We start from the raw sequence: 24,581 nt of genomic DNA on the forward strand, positions 1-24,581 counted from the left end.
TGCTTGAGTTAATGGTGTTTACTGACAATATTTAATATGTTTTCATTTGCATTCGAAACTATTGAATAGGTTACTCTGACTAGACTAGCTGTCAAAGTGTTCAATCACAAATGCAGAGAGTAGTGTTCAGTGGAGCAGCTGGTTTTAAGAAAATAATATTTGAGGTCCAATCTTAGACAAACAAGAAAGTGTCTTGGCCATATTCAGTTGAACAGTGCCACGATTTTTCTGATGATACCTGGTTGTATTCTGTATGGATTATATGTGACTTTTATTTATTGTTAGTTATACTGATGGTTTCAGAATAGAGGATTTTTTTTTCCCACATATGATCGATTATACCTACGCTTTTTCACGCAGTACAGTACAACGCAGAGTATGATGGTTTAGCATCAGTTTCCTTTGCACACCCAGCCACTAGGTGGCAGGCACGTTTCTGCAACGCAGCGGAAATGTCCTCGTCCTGTCTGAGCCGAGCAAATTGTGGATATCATGGCTGCTTGCAAGGTCCTGAGCAAAGGACTCGGGTTCCTTCAGACATCTTTTTGGTTACCCAAGCAGGTAAATTGTCATTTTATTACGAAGTTTCTCGCCATTTTTTCATGTAAAGCCACGTTTCTCTGTTTAGGTCCTTCTTAAAATCAGTTCGCTTATATGTAAACCGTATATGATTAAGGATATACTTCTATTAGCTAGCTAACGTTGATTGTCCCATCTGTAGTTGCGTAAAAGCTAACGTGTTGTCAAAATACTTTACTGTATACTTTGAGGTAATGTTTTTACTTTTATTGAAATGCAGGGCAAAAGAGTACCTGTCTAATAGAGCAATAACCTTTTCTAGGTTTACAGAAGTTCTCTAGGAGTTGTGGAGCAAGTCAGAGGCTATTACGTTGACTGGAGGATGCTCAGAGATGTCAAAAGGAGGCAGATGGCCTTTGAGTATGCAGACACACGCCTGCGTATCAATGCCCTAAGAAAGAACACTGTTCTTCCTAAGGAATTACAGGTACTGTATGCTTATACCCATGTTAACCCTATAACTTATCATTTAGACAACTTTTGAGTCGTGGCTCCTCTCACGGTTCTTCCTGTTATGGCCAAAGGCAACATTTCTTTTTCCATTGTTGTTTCAGAGTTTCTCTCTGCAGCTGTCAGGTCCATTGTTCTAAAAAGCTGCTTTGTGACATTTTCTACTGTAACAAATGCTACACACACAAAATTTAATGTTTAGGTAAAACAGAGAAGCCACTCCACTTGTTACACAGGCTATGTGTTTATTTAAGAGATTTGCTGCTGCTCGTATGATGAAAAGAAATACGAAAATTTCTTGGAATATTGTTCTGTTGATGGTGCTTCAGGACCTTTTAACACATTGTCTTAGTAAATAGCTATCAATCAAGAAAACCAGTGTGCCAGGAAGATATAGTTTTAAGAGACCCAACGTTGAGCTGATAAACATTTACCTTACATACCCTAACAAGTGACTGTACTACATATAAAGGATAATGTACAGTGAGCCGGTCATTATAGCGAAATAAACCCTGACAGGGTGATGCAGGACCCCGACACGAAGTGGGGTACATTATCCCGTTTATTACACGGCTATTTAGTAAAGAAGTCAATAATTTGACACAAAATATTGATTCAAAAATGATTTTATAGATTTAAAAATGATTTTATTGCTTCCGCTAATAAAAACAGCAACGGTCTGTTATACATAGCAGCGGTCTGCTATACAGAAGTAACAGACCGTAGAATGCCGTAATTGATCAGTCAGAATCAAGTATTCAACAAAGCCGTGTAATAATACCTAATAATACCTAATGCCTGTGACAAATACATGAATTAGCTCATGCATGTTTTAGAGAGAATTTAGGTATTTATCCGCATGTTACCCAGGTTCGAAATGACTGAACTTCTGATATTTGTGTTCCCACAGGAGGTAGCAGATAAAGAAATCGCCGCCTTACCTCGGGACAGTTGTCCGGTCCGCATCCGGAACAGGTGCGTGATGACGTCACGACCCCGCGGGGTGAAGCGCAGGTGGCGTCTCAGTCGAATCGTCTTCAGGCATCTGGCTGATCATAACCAGATGTCAGGGATACAGAGAGCCATGTGGTGAAGGCTGTACGCAGTACTGTGGATATTATGTTCTCCACTGACAGTGGATGTGGTGTTTGCTTCATGGTATTAATGAAGAGCAGACTGTGATAAATGTGTTGTAAAGATGATCTAGTCAGTGCTACAGTCTCTCTGTCCCTGCGTGCAGAGTCTCAGCCCTGGATGGTTGTGATACTTTTCTGAATTTAGACCTTATTGTCTGGTCACATCAGAAAGGCAAAACTTAAAATGTTGTTGTCATGTGAGATTTCCTGAAATGTTCCTATGAAACTAATAAAGCTATACATACTTTGGCAACATGTAATTGTAATTGCAATGCTTGATAGTATGTATGTTTTTATATAATAAAAATAGGGTGAATATGAATAGGAAGAATGACCCACACAGGGATGATTTTATTTTGAGCAGAAATAATAGATATAAACTTAAAAATAACCACTGAAGACTCCTGTGTGCATTGGCTTTCCTGAAAAAAAAAAAAAACATTGTAAAATGACCATTTCTCATCATATTATGATTGTGCTTGTTTTTCTTCATCTACTGATTCTAGTGTCAAAAGCAGTGGAACCATAACTCTGTAGAAGACAAGGGGAGCGGTCAAAGTCATAACTAAAAGGAGGCTTCCCCTACTTCATCCTGTTATATGATCAATACATCAAAGATGTTAATGAGGGAAGTGACAGGAATGAAAGAGTTGTGGGATTTGTAGGTCTTGAGGTGGGCAGCACTCTTACCGAAGTGCACATGGACAAGGCTATTAAGCCCAAGACTGCTGCAGAGGTATGTGACCTCTGACACAGTTAAAATGATGAATTAATTGGATGGACTGATTAGAGATGAGATAAATATAAAGCACTTAAAAGTCATTTCAGGAAAAGTGGTGGAAATTAAGATCTCGCCAAGAAACGCTACAGATATGCCCTGTGAGCAAACAATTCTTCTTCCTGTTGTTTTCACTAATAATGTAATGAAATTATAATGAAGATACTGAATGACATGTACCACATCTCAGAATATGCTGAAATGAAGCCAATCAGATACATTGTACTTAGGTTTTGGTGTGGTTATGCATTCAGTACTGTTCAGTATTGTGACAGTGATGAAACAAAGATTTACCATTTATAACCTCTGAAGTTACTACTGACCATAGCATCACTGAAAAAAGAAAATGGGTAATATAACTCACAGCCCTGACCTGTGATTGGTTGAGCTCATTCATTGTTCAGTAAATGTGACATAAGATGTGACATGAGAGCATGCCACTGGTGAACTCTCAGGCTCCCTTCAATATTGCGGTGTTAAAGGCCACTTAAATACAATCAATAAAAAAAATCAGACAAAGAATGAAAGGAAGCCAAGAAGTTAGGCATGCTAGATTGTGTGAGAAAGAGAGAGGGAGAGCAGTTATTTGAAATATTACAACAAAATGATAATGTTTGATAATAACAAATCTAGGAAACAGGATTAAACTGTTTCTGTTGTCAAAACCGGTTACTGTCAAAAGTCCTGTGATCTGCTTACAGAGGAACACAACATTATATAGCATCCACTCAGACCAACATTTAAACAGTTTGTCATAATTAATGAGAACCACACTGTTCAAACTATTTAACTGAAACAAATGCAAACTGAAATCAATCAACAAATTGTTATTCTTAGAATAGCTGTTTTCTGGCTAAGAAGAGCAGAACGTATGAGAAGAATCAAACCTGTCAACGAGGCGTCTAGAACTACGAGACTCTGGAGGCATCGCGAAAATGTTACGTCATGTCCATCAGCCAGTGGTGGAATGCAGTAGGTTGATTCAAACGCGAGGAGTGCTGGTGATGGGAGGAAAGTGTAGTTTCCGGAGCAACCACTAGGTGGCACCATTATTGTTATACTAATTACGTGTACATTAGTATGACCAGTTATTGGTCATGTTCACGCTTCACAGTGACTGATGCACTGTGGGACAAAGAGGTATCTGGTATAAAATGCATAAATGCTGTGCTTCATTAACCTTAAAAAAAGTTTACATGATTATCCTAACATCATACAGGTGACGAGTAACCTGTAATGGTAGAATGTTAGAATGCAGCTTTAAAGAGTGTAGTTTACTGCGGTCAATACACCACGGGTGTTCTCTGTTTCTACACGATGTCTTTCTATCGAATGTAAGAGCCTCTCTGGAATTCTGTTCAGTGCAAACACTTGAAAAGACAGAATACTTTTCCCTTTTTTTTTCTTTTTTGGATGATGGTTATTAGTGTGATGCTTATGTCATATTAGCATTTAGAACAAAATTTAAGAATTTAATGACCACTCATCACTTTTGAAAGCAAAGAATGGTCCAGCCCCTGCATATATTTCTGATCTTTCAACTCTGCACTACCCACAACAGTCCTCAGATCCTACTGGAAAAAGAATCATTTTCGAAGAGTCAAGGCCAAAATCTAACTACTCCTAAGAACTCACTTTAGAACACACTTTCTGCCCTTGTTTGCTTGTGATGTAATTTAATTTTACCTCTAGGTAAATCTGCCTTCTTGTTTTTATCCACCCACGTGTTTTTCTTTTATTATGAAACTCCCCTCTTTTTTCCTGTTTTAATTCTGTCTGTAGCGCTTTGCAAATTCTTGCTTGAAAAGGCCTTTATAGATAGCAATATTAATGATCACAATAATAATAACTGTTAGCGTTGTATATTCAGCTTTGTAATAATTCAAAGAAAAACGAGGAGAAATGGTGAAAGTGAAACTTTATTGTGAATCATTAAATATAATCAACAACAGAGCAAAAGTGAGAGTGAACATGCAGGAGCAAAATGAAAGCATTAAAGATATCAGCTCTTGAGCAACTTGTACAAGGAGAGTCACACAAGAGTCTCTGTGATTACACTTCTGTGTGTCTGCTCACAAGTAAAGCTTCTCACAAGTGGTTTTCATGATTTCTGACAAAATACATACATATGTACATACATGTATGCATACATGCATACATACATACACACACGCACACACAAACGCACAGAAATACAGATATAAATAAATAAAAGAAACTAAGATAAAAGGTGCATAAACATCTTTCATGATTAATGCAACACAATTATTTAATATTAACAAGATATCTAATATCTCTCCAACATCTCAAATTTAACGTTAGTCCTTTTAGTAACATAGAACCTCTGATGTTATAGCTGATTCCACATACGTGCTTTTATTTTGATATTGAAATACCTGTTTTGTTGTGTGAATTTCTACATTTGTTGTTTTGACATTGGTTATTCCTCGAGTTCATAAGAAAAAATGTTGTGTGTTTCGTCAACAGTCGTTAAATCTATCTATTTATTTGTGTGCGATTGCAATTTACATCGAATTGGCTGACAAGCTGGAAACCTTTGAACTTTTTAACTGATTTGACTTTTAGTTTGGCATTGTTTAAGCCGGAAGCTCACACTTGAATCTTTCTAGAACGTAGATCGTGGTATTTAGCTGATAACTCATACTCACTGTTCTACAAAATTGCAAGTGTATTAACGTCTTTACGACACAACAGCTGAACGAGACTGTTCTTTAATATAATTTTTCTGAATAACCGACATACCAATGGACTTCAGCGAACAGGTACAGAATACAATCTTCTGCCTGTCTGGCTTGCCATTAAACTGTCATTAGAAAGTCACTATGATTCATAATTAGCGACGTTAGCCGATATGGTATGTAATATTATTTTTCACTGCAAACACTCTTGGCTGTGTTGCACTTAAAGTGTTTGTAATAAAGATAAGAAACAGCAGAGTAGCAAAAGTGTTAACCAAACAAATGATAAAAACTGTCACACTGTGGCTGGCTTTTGTTTCGAAAACAATACTTCTAGGTGTTCAAACATTTGTTTAACGTTGATTTCGCCAGATACATGTGTCTTACAAGTGTATTCCAAAGGTTGTTTTATGTTTAGCGTGCTGCTATACTGCTTGGTTTAGTGTTTTCTTGGTTGGACGAAAATATGAGTGAATATGAGATGTTTCCAGATTTCGGCGCATGCTGAGTTGAAGTCATGCTGATTGATTACATTGCATAAAAGCTAGATTTTGTTTGCCTCGCGTACTGATTTTCACATTGAGAAATCATTGGTAGGACACATTAGATTACTTAGTTTGTCTAATACCTTGTCTAGTAATATCTAAATTTGAATTCCTTTTCTCTCAAGATCAACGGGTTAGAGAATGATCTGCGAGAAGTAGCGCGGTTGCTGGAGAGCTGTGAGAGAACGCGCGTGCGGGACGTGCTTACGCAAGAGCAAAAAAAGATTGAAAAGGAGCTCACGCAGATACGACACCAGAAGGAGCAGCAGGCCAATAAGAACTCCGGACCTAAGACAGATTCAGCTCTTAAGGGATATACAGTAAAAATCAACAACTATGGTAAGCTTTTTGTAACCTGACATTTAGTGCAGTACTTATACACAGATGAGGGATGGTGTTGCACAACTTTTTTCTTCTCTCTTTGCACTTAAGAATACACAGGGACTGATACCCATTTTGTCATTTTTCTTTTATGCTTTCACAGGATGGGACCAGTCAGACAAATTTGTTAAGATCTACATTACACTAAAAGGAGTTCATAAAATTCCTGAAGAAAATGTTGACGTCAGCTTCAAAGAAAGGTATTTGATTGGGTACCACAGCATTCACTTCATACATATATATATATATATATATATATATATATATATATATATAAATTCTAACATGCCAGCCAGAGCCCACGCTGGTGCTGATTGGCATAAAGACTAACACACACACACACATGCACAAATATATATTTATATATATATATATATACACACACACATATACATATAGTATATTCTCTAACATATTTATAGCAGAGAGCCTCTTACCTTTTGTCATGTCTGAGGATGGTAGAGGCAAGAGTGAAGCAGCTGTGCTGTAGTTGGACTTGACCCAGCCTCCTGCATAACTAAAATCTTCACAAACCAGGCCTCACCTGCATAGCTGCCAACTAAAGTTGCCAAGGTTGCCTCGTTGTTCCTCCTTATCCCCTTAACATAGGGAGGCAGTTGTTGTTGTTTTCTGCCACTTTGACGGTAGTCAAAAGCGGACACCTTGGTGAATAATCAGAAGTTATAATAGTACACAAGTAAATATTTGCTCCTCTTTTCTGATTGCTGATCAAAAAATCGTGTTGTGTTTGACTTGTGAGGGCTGAGTGTTATCAACTGATAACTGAGGTTTAGCATTTTTAATTGCAAGTTTCAAAGGAAACACAAGAGAGTCCCTACATTTTTATTGTGTCTAATGAGAAAATTGTGTTGAAACTTGTGATAAAACAAGCAAAATATTTTTTGTTTTTGTTTTCATTTTGCACTTGATTTGAAAAGTATTGTTCATTGGGTTTATGGTGTCAGTTTATTTGTTAAAAAAAAAAAAATTAAGAATTACCATACTAGAGAATTTATCTATGGTATTTTGATGTGTAAATCTCAAAGGTGAGTTACATTTGAATTATCCAGCAATAACCTATTCGCAGTTATTCATTTAGAAAAGTCCATAATGTTCTGTTAATACCACTCTGAACATAGACACGATCCATAAGTCTTAGCCATCCATCACATAGATTTCATTTATACTGTCAATCAAAGTCACAGTAGCTGAGGTCAAGACCAAATCTGACGCTTCAACGTGGATGGCCCAGTAATTCAGTAAATTTTGTTTACAGGTCTTTCAATCTGCTTGTCAAAGATTTGGATGGAAAGAATCATCAAATGACAATCAACAACCTTTTGTGTCCTATCAGCGTTGAGGAGAGCAGTAAAAAGGTTTGGTCACGTTTACTTTTTCTTGTCATTAGTTTTTTCTTGAAATGAGCTCTCCTCTTAAACCCTGCTCTTTCAATCTTCTGATTTACAGGTCAAAACAGATATGGTTCTCATCATGTGCAAGAAGAAGACAGCTAAGAAGTGGGACTGTTTAACACAGGTGGAAAAACAGACCAAAGAAAAAGAGTGAGTAAAACACATACCTAGTGTTTAGTGATATTAATGATAAATTATTTGATTAGTACATTTTTATGGCATTCCAATAACTTGATGTTTGATGAATTTGATGTTTTGACATTCACTGATGTGAAAAGTTGTTATGATACAGTTTTTGAAACAGTAAAAACTTTCAAGCATCACAAGAGAGTGTAAAAAGAGTTGTCTCTTCTCATACTGGTTGTATACTTCAACTCTAGTGGAGTGTGAAAGGATTTGATGGATGTATTAAGTCATGTGAAGGTTGAAAAGGATGTTTAGCCTCTATACTGCTGCAGTTTGTTTAGTGGCCTCAAGGAGGAGCCACCATAATAACTCACAATGTTGTCTCGTAGCTCTCTGCTGTTAACACTGAAAACAGATATTTAAGTCATCCTTACAACATACCATTTTTAAACCAGGAACCAGCGGTGAGAATATCATTGTCAGTTGCAAATCTTCGAAACCTACGCTCAATTGAAGTGCCTTTATTAGGCCTTGATGCTTATGGATTTCTGAGCTATTTTATGGGGATTGTAATAACAGCGCATGGCCTGCCCTTCTACAGGAAGCCCGGCTATGATGAAAAAGCCGATCCCGGCGAGGGACTGATGAACATGCTGAAGAAAATCTACGACGAGGGAGATGATGACATGAAGCGTACCATTAACAAGGCCTGGGCGGAGTCTCAGGAGAAGAAAGCCAGAGGAGATGAGATGGATTTCTGAGGCCTCGTCCCTCTGAGGCCACACTGTTCGTGTGAACTATTGACCATTCAGTCATTAACTGCTCATCATTCCATTTTTTTTTTTTTTTTTTTTTAGTGGATTTATTATTTTTTTTATTGTTTATATTGTTTTATTTGCACTCAGTAAACCCACTTGAAAACACTCTGTTTTTGGGAGGTTAAGTCTAGGGCTGTTTTCTCTGTTCCTTCAGAGTTGTGAAAATATGTAATTTACATTAGAGGTTGATAAATATTCTGTGTATTTGACAAAGTCACTCATTAGTCCAAATTATTGTTCTCAGGTCCATGTAAATTGAACTGGAGGAATAAAAAAGAAAAGAAACCATCTGACTCTTCTTCATTGTCTTTCTTAATATCATGAAAGCTGTATATTTTTAAGGAATTCTTAAATAATGCCTCAATCACTAGAATGTTGTCCAAAAATCAACAAGATTTCGGTCAATTACAGATTACTGATAACATATAAAAACATAACGCAAAAGATACAGATATTATGCCAAGTTGAGCAATATTAGTGAAACATAACATCTGTGTTTCAAACCATAATTTTCATAAGTGTCATATCGCTCTTCTGAATCAGTATTTTCAGCAGTGTCATGGTTAAACAGAACTGCCCAAGCAAGATCGCAGACAGGTAACACAAATGATACGGCTTACGTTAGCTAACTACAGTGATTAGGGACTGGGTCCTTGTGTAGAATACATAAGCAGCCGGAGAGAGCAACCGCCAGGTGGCATCTCAGCCCATACCATACAAGCCTCAGCTGTTCCAGCGTCTGTGGCTTCTTTGTTGCATTTCCTCGAGAAGATTCTCTTGGAGGGGGGGGGGGGATGCTTTTTGATAGAAAAGTTTTTCAATTTTTTTCTTTTACATTATTTATTTATCCTTTAAACAGATAGCCAACATTAACGAAATTAAAATTCTATCAAAATACATAAGAATTTGAACTGGAATGATTTATGGCGCTGATTGATTGTGGCATTAAGATGATGATTAACCTGTAAAAATAGCCCGTTGTGGCCATATAATAGTTCTTCGACTCGTTTCTCTTTAATTCGCATGACAGACCATTGACGGGTATCTGATAGGATACATCAGCAATGATGGGATGACCGTTCACGGCTTTCATTCATGGTTTTTCAAAAGCATAACATTTGCTGGTAGCTAAAGGCTTGATTGAAGTACTGTAGACGAACCACGTAAATTGCGTGAAAGAACGACCCACCTCTCGGACCGCCTGCTCCATGACGTCACCGACAGTTTATATACTCAGGAATCCCCTGCCTGGGCATGTTTAAGGGAGACCTACCTCAGTTGGGTAGGAACTGCCGGGTCCAAATTATTAAGAGGATTTAAAAGCGAAGGATATATCTTCAGAGTTCATGGATCCTGCTTGTTTCTCCACTACACAGCGACTTTCATGTCACATGATGAATCCGGATTTATTCAAACCATCTCCGGACCGAGCGCAAACGGCTCCACCGCCCAAACCAAGTCGGAGTAAATCAGAGCAAATTAAACCAGAACCCGCGCAGGTGGTGGTTGACCCAAAGACTGGACGGTCTTACTTCAAAGGAAAGCTTCTAGGAAAGGTAGCTATCTTGCTTTCTATTTCACTCTGTTGCTCGATACGCCGGTGGATTTACCACCTTGAGACGCTGAATCAGATGACGGAATTTTTGACTTATAATATGGAGACTGATGACAGACGTTTAGCGACAGATTTGAGTCCGTAGATCTGACATACGTTAATTTAGATGTGTCGCTAAAAGCTCTGTTCTGTTATTAACTATAGGTTTTCAGTTTAACTACAATGAGTCTTTCCTTAATGACCTCGTGGCGGATATGACCAACTTTGCGACTTTCGTTGTCTGTGATTTCCTTGAATCGGTTTCGTGCTTTAATGTCCCACTGGTATTTTGGACGGAAAGTTATCGATTTGGCTCCAGAACAAACAGACTGCGACGCGGTGTTGTCGAACCTCCCCGCTGATTATATCCATTGTGGACACCGACGTTTATGGAGAGAGAGTAGAAAACGTCTGGCGAATAGTGCTTATTTTGAAGTTGGTCAGGCTTTCACAGAAAGCTGTAATATAAGTGTCTTTTTCTCCTAGTATAAAATAAAGATCTTTGTTACCTTTTTGCTACGGCAATGCCCGAATACCAGTGACGCGGCATTGCTGGAAAGATCAATGCAGCGGTGCGGCATTCCATCTCTCTGTCGACTTGATGCTTATATTCTCAACCTGAAGCTCTTGGGTGCAAAAAAATGTCGCTGATGTAATTTAAAATGTATTTATTTATTTTTTATTCAGTCCTTAAGAAATCTCTGAAGCCTATTTTGCAGTGTCGTTTTCAACTGATTGTGGAGAGGGCTGTATTGAAATGAAATACGTCATTCTTTTTGTGCATGTGAGAAACACGCTGCTTCTGACTGGGAAAAAATGAATGGAGGGGAAACATCGTCACTCGATCGAAATGATATGAAATGGGTTTTCGAAAGCAATTCTGTAGACAGCCGTGTAATCATCTGACTGTTATGTTTTTTTTCTGATTTAAAGGGCGGTTTTGCACGATGCTATGAAATGACAGATCTTGCCACCAACAAAATGTATGCTGTGAAGGTTATTCCACAAAGCAGAGTGTCAAAGCCTCATCAAAGAGAAAAGGTAAAAAAAAATGCTGAAATTGTTTTATTTGTTCACCCCTCAACATATTGTTCGTTGTATTCTTCCATCAAGTTACCCTTTTGTAACAGTGGTGTGTCTTGATTCCAACAGATAACAAACGAAATAGAGCTTCATAAAACTCTCCAACACAAACATGTGGTGAAGTTTTCTCATCATTTCGAAGACCAAGAGAACATCTATATTTTCTTGGAGCTTTGCAGTAGGAAGGTGAGCCGCTCTCTCCAATTTTATGAATTCATAATGTCAGATGTTCTCTATAAATGTAAGACCTAATCATTTTCATTATTCTCTTGTTGCAGTCCTTGGCACACATATGGAAAGCAAGACACACACTGACAGATCCTGAAGTACGGTACTACCTCAGACAGATCATATCTGGGCTCAAATACCTCCACAACAAAGGCATCCTTCACAGAGACCTCAAATTAGGTATTGAATACTCTGAGTGTTGAAACTGTACACTTTTTTTTCTGTCAGGAATGAACTTGTTGGTGTAAATGTACTTTTGTCCATCACAGACTGTTTTTTAAGATCTGAGGACAAGGAATGTAAACATTATGTTCTTGTTCATGCAGGTAATTTCTTTGTGAATGAGAACATGGAGTTGCGGTTAGGAGACTTTGGGCTGGCAGCAAAGCTTGAGACTGTTGAACAGAGAAAAAAGTGAGTATTTACGCCTTAAATGCTCTTTATAATTCAGTTATCTGTATGAACTGTCCGCTAAAAGGAATCCTCTTTTTTTTTTTTTTTTTTTTCTTTTTTCCAGAACTATCTGTGGAACTCCAAACTATCTGGCTCCAGAGGTCCTAAACAGACAGGGTCATGGGATTGAGTCAGATGTTTGGTCACTGGGCTGTGTGATGTAAGTTTTTCCGATACACTTTACCTCCTGCATTCACACTCACTTGAAAAATGTTCTTCACAGTAAATCTTTTTGCATGTCATTGAGGACAGAAGGTATTAATGTTCCATGTTACCCCCCCCTTTTTTTTCTGTTCTTTTTTTTTTTTTTTTTTAAATCAGGTACACACTCTTATGTGGAAACCCACCCTTTGAAACCCTTGATCTGAAAGAGACTTACAGATGTATTAAGGAGGTGAGATACACTCTTCCGCCTTCTCTCTCACCTCCTGCCCAGAAGTTGATTTCAGCAATTCTACAGAAGAATCCCACTGATCGACTCACCCTCGATCAGATCCTGTCCCACGAGTTCTTCACCAAGGTGAGTCTACTGTGACAACACTTCAATCCAACCACCACTTAGGTATTTTCCGGGACGCTCATAGTTATTTGAAACCATGACATTCAGCAATGTTAATTTATAATACTGGAATGAACAGGTCCAGGTTGTAATAATATCTATCTACCAGGAATTCTCTCTGTTAGCCTAACCATCATTAAAACCTTCTCCTTTCTTACTTGTTCAGGGTTTCACACCGGACAGACTTCCACCCAGCAGCTGCATGATGGTACCAGAGCTTAATCCTCCCAGCCCTGCCAAGAAATTCTTCACCAAGATGGCCAAGAGCCTCTTTGGCAGAAGGAAATCGAAAGGTAAACGCTGCCGTAAACAAATTTTCGAAAGCAGCTCAGGAATGCTCCTTTAAACATCCTCCTTGTTCTCCGCCTGCGTCTCTAAACGTGTTTTTCGTGTCGACTTACAGTGGAGAAGAACCCGAGTGAGGAGAAAGATGACATCTCCAAATTGGTGTCGGGCATTGTAAAATGCTCCATCAGCCGACAGATGAGCTATAAAACCGTTGGAGCGACTGAGGTGTGTATGAGTGATTTCCCAGGATGTGTGTGAAACACGGTCAGTTTTCCTGCGAGGCTCATGTAACGTAGCTCCACATAGGCGCCCATACATCAAAACTATATGTGGGCATAGACAATGAATAGGAACCTCTAAACAGTACATCCAGCATTGATTGCTGCTTGGTACTTTATGGTTAAAACAGTAGACTGATGGACCTGGCTGGGATGCTAGAACAGAGAGTGCTTCAGATGAGTAATGGAGTGTTAGAAAGCTGTGATTATATGGAGTGTCTTAGAATAGCAATGTACTGAGCAAACTCAATTTTAAGACTCATGATCTATGAAGAGTGTACAGGTAATGGCTTGAGCCATATTCCTCAGAAAAAGAATAAGCTTAGAGCTGGACCATATTTTACTGTACAAGCACTCTGCTTATATCTCTGCTGCTTTAGTGTCCCCAAGGGCATGAGACTTTAATATGAGAAAAAAAAACATGAAACAGGAACTGCCTCAAGCAGCTGGTGCTGGGTGTTGACATAGTAACAGTTGAGTTTTCGAGATGGGTGTTGATATTTTTAGCATTAAATTTTTGTGCTGATATTTCTTGTGTGAAGCCGTTAAAACTACCATCGTGTCCTTCGTTTCCTGAAGATAATGTAATTTTTTTTTTACTTGTCCCCCTGCTCAGGTCACCTCTCCCACGGGTCATCAGGCTAGTTCCGGACCTCTGGACACGCAGCCCGAGGAAGAGTCCAGAAAGTCTGCGTCCCGTTCTTTTAAGGGCACTGTAGCCAGCAGCACTGATGGTGAGTTACTACAGAGGTTCATTTGTTTGGGCAGCGTGCGTGTTCTTTTGGACGGCTTATTTTTAGACTCAGCCTTTAGGCTTTGAGCAAAGTGCTATTATTAAAAACAAGTTTAATCCAAAAAAAAAGCCTGGCCTATTTTTGTGCATTCATTGAGCAGCAAGGTGACTTAACATTTTTTTTGGTGGGGGTGGGGGGGGGGGGGGGGGTATATATTCTTCCTGTCTCTCCCTCCTAGACCTGTTATTTATCATCTTACAGTTTTTGTGTTACTCCAAATCTTAATGTAAAAGCTTTGGTTCGCTTGTTTTATTGACATTTTTACAGTTTCAGTGGTATGGTATGTCTCATAAGACTGTCAGTTTTCCAAAGTGTTCCTTTCCACATTTTTGAGTAATGCTTCCTATCTCTCCTTAGCATGTGAAGATGTTTTGACCCCCGCCTCTGTTGCAGAGTCTGCAATGAAGGTTCTTAGCAACTGCTTATCAACCATGCCTGCAGGTTTGTTCCTAGCTTAACCACATGTTTTCACGTAAAAGCAATCAAAAGACAGCTAAGTTTTGATTTCTTTGATATCACCCCACGTCCGTCTGACCTAAATTCAAAACAACGCATATTTTAACTCAACGAAAATGCACAGTCATAACATTGTAATGAAAATTACTCAAACAATCCTTTTAGTCCTGTGTTTATACCAAAAACGATAAGGAAGATTAATTGATCTGTGATTAAATCTTTCTCTTCTTTTAATTTCCATTTCAGCCTCAAAAAATCCCCCATGTCTCTCAAAACCCAAACCGTTTATCTGGGTGACAAAATGGGTGGACTATTCAAACAAGTACGGGTTTGGCTACCAACTCTCCAATAAGAACATCGGCGTACTTTTCAATGAGGGCACACATCTGAGTTTGTGTGATCAGCGCAGGTGAGTTCTTTTGAAAAATAACATTTTCCTGTGTGTGTGTGTGCTTTTTGAAGTTGAAAGAGGTTATGTCCTTTTCTTTTTTAAGTTATTCAGTGTATTCATTTAAGGTAGTCATGGAGGAAGTCAGTTACTACTTAGACAAAGTCTCCTTGAGCACATTCAGCATTTTCTCACACCGCTCTTTCGTGTTAATAAGTGACTCTAAACACCTCCCAATGTTGTCTCCCAACAGAACTGTTCATTACTGTTTGACCAACAATAAACATTTCATCTTCCAAGCTGAGGCTTTGCCGGAGCAACTGCAGAGTCAAAAGCAGATTGTTGAGTTGATGGCCAACTACATGGAACAAAACCTGATGGAGGTAAAAAAAAAACAACAACAACATCTTAATCTTTCTGGCTAATGCATAAAGAGTGTCTGCCTGTTCTTCCCTTAAAAAAAAAATAGCCAGGGCCTAAGATTTAACCCGAAGAAACAAAGAGAGTAAAATCAAGGAGATCGAAATAAAACATCTTTGTTTCTGTTTTCGTCAAAGGGCGGAGATCTTAACTGTGAAGACCAGCCCCCACCCACCTCCTCTCCTCTGCTCCTGCAGTGGGTGAAGACCGATCACGCTTTAGTTATGCTCTTCAACAACGGGACTCTGCAGGTAAAGCTTCCTCAGCGGCTCTTTCAGATCATTATCAAAGCTAAAAAAAGAATCCCCTCCAATAACAAGTCCATTTCAAACTCATAGCTCCTTGCCAAACTGAATTACATCTAATACTAAATAATCTGCTCTCTACAAATAATCTGCTTTCTACATCTATTTTTGTTCATCGCGCGATTGGGTGGTAAATACTGAAGCAGATGTAGCACTTTTTTTTTTTTTTTTTTTTTTTTCCAGTTTGTCTGGTTCAGACTGGTTCAAAAGTTTTCCATATGTAACAGCTGGAGGGGTTTTTTTTGTTGTTTGTTTGTTTGCTTGGTTGGTTTTTTTTTCTTGCTGTTTCAAAGAAGAGATCCATTTCTATTACTCATGTGTTTTTCTTCTCTTATCTCTCTTTGCTTCTTCACAGGTGAATTTCTATACAGACCATACAAAGCTGATTCTGTGCAAGTCCTCTGACTCATCCTACCTGCTCACCTACATCAGCAGAGAGCGAGTGTCCTCCACGTACCCTCTGAGTGTTCTCTCCGAACGAGGCTGTTCTTCAGAACTGCGTCACCGGTTACGTTACGTGGTCCAGCTTCTTCAGCACCACGCAGACGCGTAATGGACCTCTCCTTAGATGCGGAACCTCTGGTTCTGCCACAAGCCACAGTTAGCTGCTTTCTGCTTCCACTGGGAGCAAAAAAAAAAAAAAAACAAAACAAAAAAAAAAAAATTGGAAGTCAGGGGAAGCTTCCCACCTGGCCACGAAGTTCTCCCATCCTTGGCTAATGTCAGGCCTTTTTCAACTATGGTGCACTGTTTTTTTTTTTGTTTGTTTGTTTGTTATTCCTTTTTGTTTTGTTTTGTTTTAATTAAGAGTACACTTACAGTATCACACTACCAGCTTGACTCACAATGCGCACAACCAATTTTTGAGCCTGTTCCATTCAGCTGGACTGATGTACAGAGGGCATGAGACTGACAGACTAGTCACTGGGGTTGCTAAATGACCAGCCTTGCTCACAGTGATTCACACACTGGCTTGGCTTTTTATGTTTCATCACTCGCCTCTTTTCTTTTTTTTTTTTTTTTTTTAATACGGACGTTTTACTTCACTAAATGGTACACCTCAGATATCGAGAGCTATAGATACCAAAAGGTTGTTCATTTTTTTTTAAAAAGGAAATAAAGTTTTAAACCGGCCGAGGCAGACGACTCCACTGGATGGTGGACGGTTGAACTGACCGTAATTCGTGCCAGAGTGGTTTAGAGGAGAGAGTGAGAGAGAGAGGAGATTAAAGTGCCTTTTGGAGGGATGCCTGTATTGTGCAATAATGGCCCTTCTGAATTTCAAGCTAACGTGATAAAGGGAATTTGGATGGGCTATGGAGGTGAATTTTGTTCATTTTTTTCAACTTTTGATTTGGTTTTAGTGTCTAAGGAGAGGAAAGCACTACAAAATTCTCATTACCTGATATAAGCTTATGGCTGTTCAAAGGTATTGTATCCCTGTAACATCAACATTGACTTACAAAAAAAAAAAAAAAAAAAAAGATATTTCATCGTGCCTCCTGTTGAGATTACTCTGCATCCTCCACCATTTAAGTAATGTCCTTAAAACTGTGACCCAAAGTGTAAGTGTTGTGTACAATATCCCAACAGTGTGAAAGCCATTGCCCTTTCAGAAGAAGACTCTTTATTTTTTGTGACACACGTTCTGTCTATTTATTTTTTATTTATGTATTTTTTTTTATTTATTAATGTGTAATTGTATGGTGTCGACACTGGGAGATGTTCAGTATGATCACTTTTTATGTATTTGGGGGGGGGGAGAAATAAAGTTTATTGAAAAGCATTTTGTTGTATCGAAGAGTTCTTGGGTGCTCTGACGTTTACTACGTGTAGAATGTCAGGCTCTGGTACCTTGATTGAATTGCCTTGAAAAATTTTGAGACAAAATACTTAGTCAACGTAAAATGTCATTAATAAACAAACTAGTCTTAATAACTGGGTCATGATAAATTCTGAGCAAAACATACTGTCTTCATGAATGATGAAGTGAATGTCTTTATTGTCATTTCTCAAGGTCAGTTATATACACAGACACACATACAATCTCTAGTCATGAGCCTAGCAATGCTTACACATTCTCTTCCACAGTCAGTATAAAACATTATTTTCAAAGATTCCCTCCATCACTCAAAATACAGCGTATGGACTATGGCCACAGCGAAAATTGAGTGGTTTTGGAAGACAGCCGTAACATAGTTGTCTGTATCGGGGTTAAGTAAGGTACGACTGGCTATTTTGATACCTTGTTTAGCCTTCTGGCCCATTACCACCTGACAGACCACTTTATATCGGGGTGGGCTGATGTCTTTCACCTTGTTGCGCACCAAATCTGCCAGGATCTGGCTGAGCTGGCTGCATGTAGCAGGGTTGTAACATGCCCCATTCAGATAACTGTCCAGCGTGGCCTGGAGAATCTGCTGGGCTCTGCTAGCATTTAAGCAGCAGCCCGGATCTGGTCCCAATCTATACGTGTTCTCCAGACGGACCTCTTTTACAGGCTGGAGTAGAGGCAACCCGGAGAAACTGACCGGGCCTGCATGCTGCCAGCCCCCAAAGGAGAAGCGCTTTCCCAGGAAGACAGACTCTTTCCTGTGAAAGGGGGAGTTCGGGTTGCTGACGGTGGGGCTTAGCGGCGAGGATTCGGAGAGGGCACCGGTGATGCCCTTGAGAAGAAAAGGAGGGTGTCTGGGATGATACTGCTCCTTTGACTGCTCCTTAAAGCTTCGGTGTGTGGAGATGGATCCCAAACGTCTCCTCGTGTAGCTCGCTCCTCCAGTCTCTGTAGCCAGGGAACGGTTAAACTGAGCTAGCGTCTCCTCGGAAAGGGGCAGGGGCTCGGTGGTCATGGTTAAGCTGCCTGCGAGGCAAGAACATGTTCAAGGCATCATGACGACTCATTGAAACAAAAGAAATCATTCTTCAAATGCGCGATGACGTCTGCGGTGTTCAGCGTGGCGGCTATTAGCGTTCGCATCCCAGTGTTTGGCTTTCTGCTGTTCAATTTCACATGGTTTCATTTGCCAGCAAACTAAATAATTGCTCACTGTCTCCAGGGAGCTTACGAGCTATCAGTAGTTACGTTTGTAACACGTTTTTTTCCACACAACAAGAAAGGAATGCTATGGCATACCTGTACCTTGTCGTGTTCATCAATTTACATATAGTTACATTGCTTAGAGATTGTAGTTAGATAATAATTGTATACAAATTGTTTTGACTCTGCAGATTCTCACCACACTGCATAGGTACTTTTTCCTTTGAGTAAAAATCTACCTTCGTGCCAGTAATAATATATTAGTTTGGCATGAAAGACTTTGAATCACATTAGTCTTTTTGAGGGGAAATTCCCACCTGGCTGAAGAGTCAGTTCTTGTCAAGAGTCTGAGAGCAAACAAAGTCACAGCATAAGCTCTGTTCACTGGTCTTCATACACCCACAGTCAATACTGTCCTTCACACCCACACGGCAGAGAGAGCTGTGTACCTTGGTTTACCATTTTACAAATGTGTGTTTGCTTTGACTTTTATAATGGCGTGGCTCTACTGAGAATACTACAACATTACGGTAAAAGTGTTAGGTTGACTAATGGATGAGTAAGAAATTATTTGATAGAGTATTCAAAAAAAAAAAAAGGCATAGTGAAAAGTGAAAAGTGAAAATGACGTCATTGCAAAAGATTAGAAAAAAAAAAAAAAAACATGATATACCGCGCTCCTTCAGGTCAGATAAAATCACATCTACTGAGCAAGTCCTTATCTTCAACTCTGGCTCATTCAGTGGCAAGAAAAAAACATGCTAATATAAACCCTGTTTCTCCTTAATTTTGAACCAGAAAGAGCCAAAACAGGGGGGGGGAGGGTTAAACAAACACAGATAACCTGCTAAATGTCTTTGGAAGCACTTTCTTACTTACTTTGAATCCCTGGGTTTGACGCTTTTGACAGAAGTTCTTCAGAAATCTAAAATATTTTACACAGCAGAATCTGCTTTGGTCATTATGTCAGCATCATCAGAGTAGTGAAAACACGCTCTATAATTGGCTTACCTGTAAAAACTGATAGAAAATTCTATACAATGTATCATGAAATGCTGAAAAAAACGCGATATCCCCCGGAAATATTCTGCTGCAGCGCGGTTGACTCTAACAGCTAGCAAGTTATCAGCAGAGAGTACCACAGTGTCAAGCGTCTTTTGCTTTTAATCCTCTGCTAAAAGTCTGCTTATAAAGTATTGGCAGAGGGCCTGCACGGGTCAGCAAACTAAACAACAGCCTCAGAGCTAGGCAATCATTCACATAGAGGAGTGTTGTGCCCAGGTTTATACCATGCCCTCTGTCGTTGTCATGGCAAAACCTTTTCCCTTGGCCGCATATATACAAATACAGCTCTCGTGATAATAGATACAGCTGCCCATCCATTCGCTACGCTCATTTGAAGCGTAACCCTTAACTGGCTGATTTGTACCGTTCCTCAGTACACACAAACAGTTGTTTACGTTGATGTTTATGGTGTTTTTGTTTTTGTTTTTTATTTCTATAAGGTCTCATTTTTATCAGGTGAGTGAAATGCCCAAGCTGAGCTATTTATAGCCCAGCCATCTTGCTTATGCGCTTATCCATTCGAAAGTGAAAAAGCTCCTGGTCTCTGGCCGGCGGTGGGGGGTATCAGTCTGAGCCATCTGTTTCCACTGCAGTGAAGAGGAGAGGGAGTGACCCGGGACTCACGGCCAAACAAACTCACGGAAATAAGCTCATCCTGGTGTTACCATTTTAAATTGGAAATATTCGTAATCCATCTGATAACTGTTCTGTTCTTCCCAACCACCTAAACATTTTCTTTTCCACCTTCAAAGGGACAAGCTATCTGTCTGTCCGCGGAGAGAATGACCGACGGGGGTTTATTTGGTGTCTAGAGATTTGACGCTCTTGTGTCAGAGATGGGAGAGAGGCTCTCAGGTTGGCTGAGCAGCTGCTAATTATCTTTTCCTAATTAATGATGTGAGCTCATTCTCACAGTGTCAGGTACTGGCATCCACATAGCTTTAGAAACATCACAGCATAAAAACAGCATGAAAAAAGTAAACTGTTGTCAAGATACCTTTCTCCCAATTTTGATTTTCTGATATTAAGTGATTTAAGTGGGTGTCTGTTTTTGTTGTACATTTCATAATACACGAGAGATGAATGTTAATAGCGTCCAGGTTGAATTATGCTTTAACCTAGGCATGTCTGGACACGTTTGAGGATACAGATCGGGATCAATAAAGCAGCAGGAGTTGAAAAACTCACTCAAGCTGAAAACACAAACAGTGTGGACAGTTATGGGAGGCCCCGCGAAAGGGAAAGGCCATAAATTAGCAATGTTTACAGAACTGAAAGACATTTCTATCTTTCCCACATACCTTACCAGCTGGGTTTTCCATTAGTATAACGTTAATGTCCTAAAATTCAAAGTTTGGTGGTGTAGATATAAATTTATTGCGACCGTTTCCTGACAGTGATGTCAGCTGTGAGTTCAAATGGATAAATGATGCAGTGAAATCTGTACAAGACACTAATCTGTTGCCTTTCTGATGAAAACTCTACAGATGCTTTGCTCATGCCTAAATATTTGCATGTTTCAGAACTGAATCACTGAGGACCTCAGAAAGTGTGATGTCACTGAACTGAAAGAAAGCCTGACTTTCTACTCAGACAGCAACTGAAAAAAATGGGTTTTTCCATGGGAGATATTTAGTAACAGGCGGTCTTACCGTGTAATGTCTATGATAAATAATTAGTTTTATTGTGATATTGCTACTAATAAACATAGCTAGAGATCTTATCTAGAGTGTAGGAATCGCGTCATAATTTGGAAAGAACCAAAACACATTGACAGTAATCCAAAGAAGGACACAAGACAGGTTAGAAGGTAATTATGTTTGGTCTAAATTACTTCATTACTCATGGTGCATTTTACTTTTTTTTTTTGAAAATTTACTTTTGAGCCAAACTCAGATAAAAATAAAAAAGGACTTTAGAGATAGCACCATGTCTCTTATTCTCTCCGAGGACGGATGAGTTTACAGGGCTGAAAAATTGTTTGGGATGATCTCCTCCTGAGAAAAAATAAAATGTCCGGATGAAAATAAATAAAGTCACATTTCCATCATAATCTTTCATTAAGAATATTACCATTAGCTTCAGACAGACAAACGAATAATCGCAGTGGACTTTTCTGCTCAAATCCCTTCTCTGACCTCTCAGCAAGATCTTAGAGATTTTCAGATTATTCTCTACTGCACTATTTTTAATTCTGTTTGGGTGCACGTTTCTAATCTCACATTTATGCTTTTTTTTCTCTTTCTTTTTCTTTTTGTGTTTTTACAAGAACTATTTCTGCTTTATAATGCTACTAGAGAAACTTCAAGATGTAACATATTTATGTAACATATGCCTGTAAATAGTACAAAACTCAAAACCCTCTCTTTAAGATCTGATTGTAATTGTTACAATAGTAACAAATGGCTTTTCAGCATACCTACATACCTATGATATTGCCTATGTTTAGTGAAAATCAAATTTACCGTGAAACGCGTGTTTTGTTTTTCAACCAATCAGCAGTTGGCCCATGTCCTGAAAATGCTCTCTCAAGTCATAAAAAGTTCATGTCTAAATTTTGAAATGACGCTAAATAACGCATAAAAGCAGATTGTACGTTTACAAGTAATATAAATAAGTTGAATGTTTTTCTAAAATGCTGTAAACATGGGATGACATTGTTAGAGCGACTCAAGTGTGTAAACTCCTCTTCTGAAGTCATACGTTTACCCGTAACTCCAGCTCCGTGGCCCGGAGAGGCAGAGTGAATCATGTCTGGTAAGGACGTCATAAAGGAGGGCTACAGGATGTGTGCTTCCTCCTTCACATCCCTCTATTTCCACTCCTCCCCCCCACCCCCACCCCCCAGCCCCTTCATACTGCACTCGTGCTCATCACCGCTGAGTAACACGACGCTATGATGTGGGCCGGGTCATGGCTCTGCCTTTCTCCCCCTCTCTCTCTCTTGTGCGAGAGAAATGACAAATCACGCACATACACTCTCACACGTAAACAATTTCTGGTTAACGCGTCAACATTGTTTTGTTTACCGAATATGAATCACGTACAACAACATTACACAGTGGTTGTTTTTTTTTTTGTTGTTGTTTTTTTGACAGGTTTTGATGTATCGGCGCGAAAAGAAGTCAAATCGATAGTTCGTCTTTTTTTTCTCTCTCTCTCTCTTCCTTCGCCCTGTTTCTCACGACTCTAGATAATGGCACGGCTATCCTGAGCAAAAGCAGGAAACTCCAGGAAATGATACAACTTTAGGGAAATGTGACTGTTGGCGTTTGGCAGGCCCTTGTAGCTCTGGTTTTAATTAGCAGCTGCTGCACTGAGAGCACATGTCAGCCTTCCCTGAGCCAAATTAGGCCTTGTCTGTTGGGTTGTTCAGGCTTTTGAGACAAAAGCAGGGATTGTGTGGGTGGTAGTTTATGGAAGGACTGGTGCTGACTTCCTCTGGCCAGAATAAGGCCAGATAAGCATCCATTGTGAACAGACCCAAGGAGAACCATGGGAAACGTTTAATGGAAACACTTTTTTTTTCACCCCGTAAACGTAGACTATATATATCTAAATAATAGGGGCAGTGTTTGTTTGTTTGAAATGCTTCTGTGTTAATGCAAGGCTTCATTAGCAGCATGGCATGAATGGCCCCTATTCTTGTGAAACTGGTGCAAGAAAATAGCACAGTAACTCCTCGATTGACCTTTTGTATGTACATGTGTGTCTCAAATCTTACATGCGAAGGACTTTCCCATGTTTTCTGTTCACCCATAGAGTTTAGAGGGTTCCAGATTCCACCATATCCTTCCATCTCTGCTGCTTCCGATGTGTCAGCAGAACAACCATTGAGAAAATACATTAACTAATAGAATCAATATTTCAGGCAATGTGTCACCGCACTGTCCAAGGGTGTGGACACACTGTTTTTTTGGATCTGTCAGTTCTCTGTGCCAAAAAGCGTCCTCCCTCACAAAACAGAACATACTTTGCTCTTTTTGTGTGTTTAATATGCAGTACGTGTATAGATTGTTTAATTATATATATATATATATGTATGTATGTATGTGTGTATGTGTGTGTGTATGTGTATATATATATATGTGTGTGTGTGTGTGTGTGTATATATATATATATGTATATGTATATATGGAGAATGACTTCAAGTGAAAAACAACAAGCAACAAAATTATGATCTTGAACCTGAGAATCTAAATGTTTGCTCGATAAATCAGCCTTCGATTCAGCCAAATTTTGAAATGATGGATGTAATAGGAAGTGACTCTTTCATCGGTGAGATACTTATTCTTTTGTTTCATACACCTCAATGTCTTCCTATTCTATTCCGATGGAAAATAGGAACAGATTATCAGTTTCCATGGGCCATGTTCTCCGATCACTCAAAACGCCGCAGTGACATATTCCAGATCATAAATAATCACCTCATTGTGAGCCACTGGGAGGTTTGTCTTTTTCCAAACTATGCATTATTAATGACTCTCTCTCTCTCTCTCTCTCTCTCTCTCTCCCTCTCTCTGTGTCTGTTTCTCTCCGGCTCTGCTCATTCTGCTCATACACCATCTGGACAGTAAATGCAGCTCAGTGACGCATGTAAAAAAAAGTGACTAGATCTTAGACAATGATATTTTGACTCTCCACTGCATACAATATCGAAGAGAATGAGGACAACAAAAGGCTTCTTCTATCTTTTATGTATGGATTCC

General features: G+C 39.2%; 4 protein-coding genes across 5 annotated transcripts in view; 3 read left to right on the forward strand and 1 right to left on the reverse strand.

The window, feature by feature from the left end:
* The first annotated feature begins 492 nt into the window (after nt 1-492).
* mrps14 (mitochondrial ribosomal protein S14) lies at nt 493-2,415 on the forward strand. The gene is made up of 3 exons (XM_030775566.1): nt 493-561; nt 842-1,006; nt 1,940-2,415. The coding sequence occupies exons 1-3, from the start codon at nt 493-495 to the stop codon at nt 2,120-2,122; spliced, it is 417 nt and encodes a 138-aa protein (XP_030631426.1). The 3' UTR covers nt 2,123-2,415.
* A 962-nt stretch (nt 2,416-3,377) lies between these two features.
* Nucleotides 3,378-9,209, forward strand: cacybp (calcyclin binding protein). Of its 2 annotated transcripts, none has more exons than XM_030775364.1 (6): nt 3,378-3,398; nt 6,313-6,526; nt 6,672-6,768; nt 7,845-7,944; nt 8,036-8,130; nt 8,708-9,209. In XM_030775364.1, the coding sequence occupies exons 1-6, from the start codon at nt 3,378-3,380 to the stop codon at nt 8,865-8,867; spliced, it is 687 nt and encodes a 228-aa protein (XP_030631224.1). In that variant the 3' UTR covers nt 8,868-9,209. The 2 variants fall into 2 exon arrangements, with proteins under 2 accessions (XP_030631224.1, XP_030631223.1); XM_030775363.1 differs by lacking the exon at nt 3,378-3,398 and adding an exon at nt 5,576-5,726.
* A 1,061-nt stretch (nt 9,210-10,270) lies between these two features.
* On the forward strand, nt 10,271-16,526 carry plk3 (polo-like kinase 3 (Drosophila)). The gene is made up of 15 exons (XM_030774463.1): nt 10,271-10,480; nt 11,452-11,559; nt 11,671-11,787; nt 11,880-12,009; nt 12,156-12,243; nt 12,347-12,442; nt 12,604-12,802; nt 13,008-13,134; nt 13,245-13,354; nt 14,024-14,141; nt 14,559-14,642; nt 14,904-15,066; nt 15,299-15,428; nt 15,603-15,716; nt 16,126-16,526. The coding sequence occupies exons 1-15, from the start codon at nt 10,271-10,273 to the stop codon at nt 16,321-16,323; spliced, it is 1,992 nt and encodes a 663-aa protein (XP_030630323.1). The 3' UTR covers nt 16,324-16,526.
* A 1,370-nt stretch (nt 16,527-17,896) lies between these two features.
* dynlt4 (dynein light chain Tctex-type 4) overlaps nt 17,897-24,581 on the reverse strand; it is a 50,179-nt gene continuing 43,494 nt past the window's right edge. Inside the window, exon 5 of the mRNA XM_030774606.1 lies at nt 17,897-18,634. Within this exon, the coding sequence (XP_030630466.1) occupies nt 17,897-18,634 (738 nt within the window). The remainder of the gene's footprint in view (nt 18,635-24,581) is intronic.

This window comes from Chanos chanos, chromosome 5 (assembly GCF_902362185.1).
Source record: "Chanos chanos chromosome 5, fChaCha1.1, whole genome shotgun sequence".
In the NCBI taxonomy this organism is placed as follows: Eukaryota; Metazoa; Chordata; class Actinopteri; order Gonorynchiformes; family Chanidae; genus Chanos; species Chanos chanos.